Source organism: Asparagus officinalis, chromosome 5 (genome assembly GCF_001876935.1).
Source record: "Asparagus officinalis chromosome 5, Aspof.V1, whole genome shotgun sequence".
Classification (NCBI taxonomy): Eukaryota; Viridiplantae; Streptophyta; class Magnoliopsida; order Asparagales; family Asparagaceae; genus Asparagus; species Asparagus officinalis.
The window spans coordinates 90,528,192-90,532,875 of NC_033798.1; the positions used below are offsets into that span (position 1 = coordinate 90,528,192).

General features: G+C 45.0%; 1 protein-coding gene across 1 annotated transcript; it reads left to right on the forward strand.

Moving 5' to 3' along the window:
• LOC109842155 lies at nt 346–915 on the forward strand. The gene has a single exon (XM_020411062.1). It carries the CDS (start codon nt 346–348, stop codon nt 913–915), a length of 570 nt encoding a protein of 189 aa, XP_020266651.1.

Here is a 4,684-nt window from a genome sequence, read left to right on the forward strand (position 1 = left end):
AATGGGTCTTGAAAATACTATTGTGGAAGAAAATGAGACATCAAATCAAGGCCGCGCCAAAGCTATGATTTTCCTTCGCCGTCATTTGGATGAAGGATTAAAAACTGAATATCTAACTGTGAAAGATCCACTTACTATGTGGAATAATTTGGAAGGAGAGATTTGACCATCTGAAGTTGGTCGTGCTCCCAAAAGCCCGGTATGATTGACTTCACTTAAGGCTACAAGATTTTAAATCAATCAGTGAGTATAATTCTGTAATGGATAAAATTATCTCTCAATTGCAATTGTGTGGAGAAATTGTCACTGATGACGATATGTTAGAAAAAACATTCTCCACCTTTCATGTCTCGAATATGCTTCTGCAACAGCAATATCGAGAGAGGATTTAAGAAATACTCTGAATTGATTTCATGCCTCCTTTTGGCTGAACAAAATAATGAATTGTTATTGAAAAATCATGAATCACGACCTACTGGTGCTAGCCCATTCCCTGAAGCGAATGCAACTCAATCTCAAAATCATGGTCGTGGGTGTGGACATGGCTGTGGAAGAGGCCGAATGCGTAGCCGTTGTCGTGGACAAGGTCGTGGCAAATATGTGCCTTATAATCACAATGATCATAACCGTGGCAAAAGACAAAACAACTCCCAGAAGTGGGACAATAATGATAAGAAAAGTGAAGAAAAGAAACATTATGAGGAAATATGCTACCGGTGTGGAATAGAAGGTCATTGGTCCCGTACCTATCGTATGGCAAAACATCTTGTTGACCTCTATCAGGCATCATTAAAAGGGAACGGCAAAAATACCGAGACAAATTTCATTGATCAAAACAATGTTTATGATGATCTTGATGATATCACACACCTCGATGTAGCTGATTTCCTTGAGCAACCTGAAGTTGCAAAATGATCTCATGACAAATACCCAACATTTTGAATTTTGTTATTTTCACATCTTTTATTTTGTAATTTATGGACTTTATTGATATTTACTTTTGTTTGTAATTTTCTTTGTCATTTCTTCCTGAAGAAGAATGGATGTCAAATATTTGGGATCAAACAATGGTGATGATGATATTTGTCTCATTGATAGTGCTACTACACACACTATACTTAGAAACATGAAGTATTTTCTCATTTAAAAATGGAAGAAACAAATGTTAACACAATAAGTGGTAGTGCTAAATTGATCAATGACTCCGGAAGAGCCATTGTATTTCTCCCCGAATGAACTAAAATTGTCATAAATAATGCACTACTCTCGATAAAGTCTCGAAGAAATTTTCTAAGTTTTAAAGATATTTGCCGAAATGAATATCATATTGAGATAATGTATGAGACAAATGGTGAATACTTATTGGTTACAAATACCATTTCTGAAAAAGAAATATGTATTAGAAAAGTTGTCTTCTCTATCTTCTGGTTTATATTATACAAAAATAAGTGCAGCTGAAATTTATCACCTTATAGACCAGAAGTCTACTAATCCCAATGATTTTATGATTTGGCATGATCGCCTTGGACATCCTGGTTCTATAATGATGAGGCGGATAATTGCAAATTCACATGGCCATTCATTAAAAAATCAAAAAAATACTAAATTCTAATGAATTCTCATGTGTTGCTTGCTCCCAAGGAAAGTTATTTGTTAGACCATCACCAACGAAAGTGGGAACTGAATCACCTGCATTTCTAGAACGAATTCATGGTGATATATGTGGGCCTGTAGATCCACCATGTGGACCATTTAGATATTTTATGGTGCTAATTGATACATCAACAAGATGGTTATATGTATGTTTATTATCTAGTCGCAACCTGGCGTTTGCGAGATTGCTTGCTCAGATAATTAAATTGCGAGCACACTTTCCTGATTATCCTATTAAGAAAATTCGCTTAGATAATACCGGTGAATATTCATCACATGCTTTTGATGATTATTGCATATCTATTGGAATAAGTGTTGAACATCTTGTAGCTCATGTTCATACACAAAATGGTCTAGCTGAATTATTTATTAAACGGCTTCAATTAATTGTAAGACCATTGTTAATGAGGTCTAAACTTCCTCCATCTGCTTGGGGACATGCTATATTACATGCAACAACATTTGTGAGATTAGGCCGACAAGTTATCATACTTATTCTCCCTTACAATTAGTTCTTGGCCACGAGCCCAATATTTCTTATTTAAGAATCTTATTCTCCCTTACAATTAGTTCTTGGCCACGAGCCCAATATTTCTTATTTAAGAATTTTTGGTTGTGCGGTATATGTTCCTATTGCACCATATTTCTTATTTAAGAATTTTTGGTTGTGCGGTATATGTTCCTATTGCACCGCCTCAACGTACTAAAATAGGCCCTCAAAGAAGATTGGGGATATATGTCGGGTATTGTAGGCATATAAAATTGCTTATAGGTCCCCTAGCATAGCTCGGCACAAACCGACGAGCCAACGAAGAAGCCACAACGAGTCGCACGATATCGGGACTCGCACGAAGCGACAGGAATGAATCAGACCCCGCGCCGGTGCAGAATCAAGCTAATGCACGCTTGCAGACGATCAACGAGCCAGTCCAACCAAGGGAAAACCTCGGGAACGAAATCCCCGACGATCGGAATCAGATCAATTTCGGGACATATCGAACTCAGAAGCGATTTCTGCCAAACGAAGGAATCAAATGTCATGCCCAAATAACAGCATCATCCAAATCCAGAATAGTCTCAGATCAACGAAACGACGGACAAACGACGACATCGGAAACACCGCCCGCGGAGGGCTCGCGGCCCAAAGCCGAGCCACCTCAAGGCGCTCAGGCCTTGAGGCGAGCCACCTTGAGGCTGAGCTTCGGCCGTCGGCGAGCACTCAGGTGGCGTGGCCAAGGCCGAGCCACCTGAGGTGGCTCGGGTGCAGCGAGGCGCACCTGCGTTGCGTCGGCGCAAGGCCGAGCCACCCAAGGTGGGTCGGCAATGGCCGAGCCACCTTGGGCCGTGGCTCGGCTCGCGCCGAGCCACTCGGGTGCTCGCGCCCAATGCCGCAGCCACCCAAGGGCTCGGCCAAGGCCGAGCCACCCCAAGCTGGCTAGGCACAGTGTCGGCCACCCCGAGCGTGCGCCGACAATGACGCCCGAGGTGGCCGACGTGGCCAGAGTGTGGCCAGACGACTCTCTTATTTGCCAAGCCACATGTCTGAGAGCCTATAAATAGGCCTAGAGATGTTCATTTCAGTGGTCGAACTTTCAAGAGAGGCGAAAAACGGTAGTCTGACCCGTGATTGGAAGATAACTGTCGGACTTGAAGACCAGGAAGGACTTGCACATTCAAGATCTGATACCTCGGCGACCATTCGCACGTCAGAAGAAAGGCAGGGATCTCGAGAAGAAGTAAAGAACCACGATCTGAGATCTACGACCGAGGTACACTCCAGACTCTAAGCTTGGATCTTAGAATCTCGAGATGGCTGAGCGCACAATATCCTTAGAGTGATATAATCCCTCCCGGGCTATTATTCCCTTCATGGATATAACCGCATACTCGTGAATTAAGATCGCAGACCGGATCTTAGACGCATGCACGGTGATACCACGCGATTATACCCCGCGAACGCAGAAGCAAAGAAACCCACCAAGCGAGGCGACGCACAAACAGCGAAGCTCTGTGATTTTTCACCAAAGAAGAGTGTAATTTTTCTTTATTTCTTTGATTAGTTGTACACCGGATCTATAAAAGACCGGATCTTTTGCTAACTCAAAAAAGTTGTAACTCAGATGACAATTATCTCATTAATGAAGAAAGGCTACGCGTTTTTCACGCGAACAATCTGCGCGACCACAGTGGGAGCGACGCATCTCCACGCCAACGAGATGCGATGGTCGCAGCCGCGCGATTGCCCCAATCACGGTCCGTGCGCAGGCAGGTCCGAGTACGAGTTCGACCAAGCCAATCGCAGGAGTACGTGTCCTCCGTTCCGGCTCTATTCTCCCCCGCAAGTCCAGAAGTTCTCCTCCGGGGAGCAAAAGCCCTCGTTGGTTTGAAGCCTGCCTCGGACAGCCTTACGAAGCTCTCAGCCCAATCACCCTGACGCCGAAGTTGCCGTCAAATGAAGTTCCACCGACTCCAATCAGTCAACCCAACTCCCGCAACGCCTCTACGTCAGGGCGTGGGGTGACTCTCTCAACAAGAGAAGCCCGCAGAGGCGTCGTCAACGCCTCGCGCCGGCAATTCGCTAAGGCCGATGGAATCTCACGGCACGGATCGCTACCACGCGGAGGTTGGAGAACAAGAAGAGGCACAAAGACAGCCTCAAACTACCAATGCAATTGGCGAAGTCTTACCAGAAGCCGCCCGAAGAAAGAATGGGAATCCGCGTCAAACGCGAACGTCCGTGTCGACGCTCGAGGACGCGATCGCAAAGCGCCGCGCAGATGTCAGCGCAGGCACCTAGCGCGCTCAACTCGGAAGCCCGAGAAAGTGCAAACAGTGAGGTGGAGAAAGAAGCCCAACACCAACACGACAATCTGGAAAGCCTAAGTCTGAAGTGGCGACTGCAGACCAAAAAAGCCAACCGATGTCAGCCTTCTAAGGAAGGTCAAACTCAGGCGCAGTCAACCAAGTCGCCATGTCCAAATCCCATAACTTCTCCGGAAGATACATCGCAGAGTCACCGCCAAGAAGAAAC

What these genes read in the sequence shown, in the direction of transcription:
- LOC109842155 (XM_020411062.1), top strand. Translation starts at nt 346, where the DNA reads ATGTCTCGAATATGCTTCTGCAACAGCAATATCGAGAGAGGATTTAAG.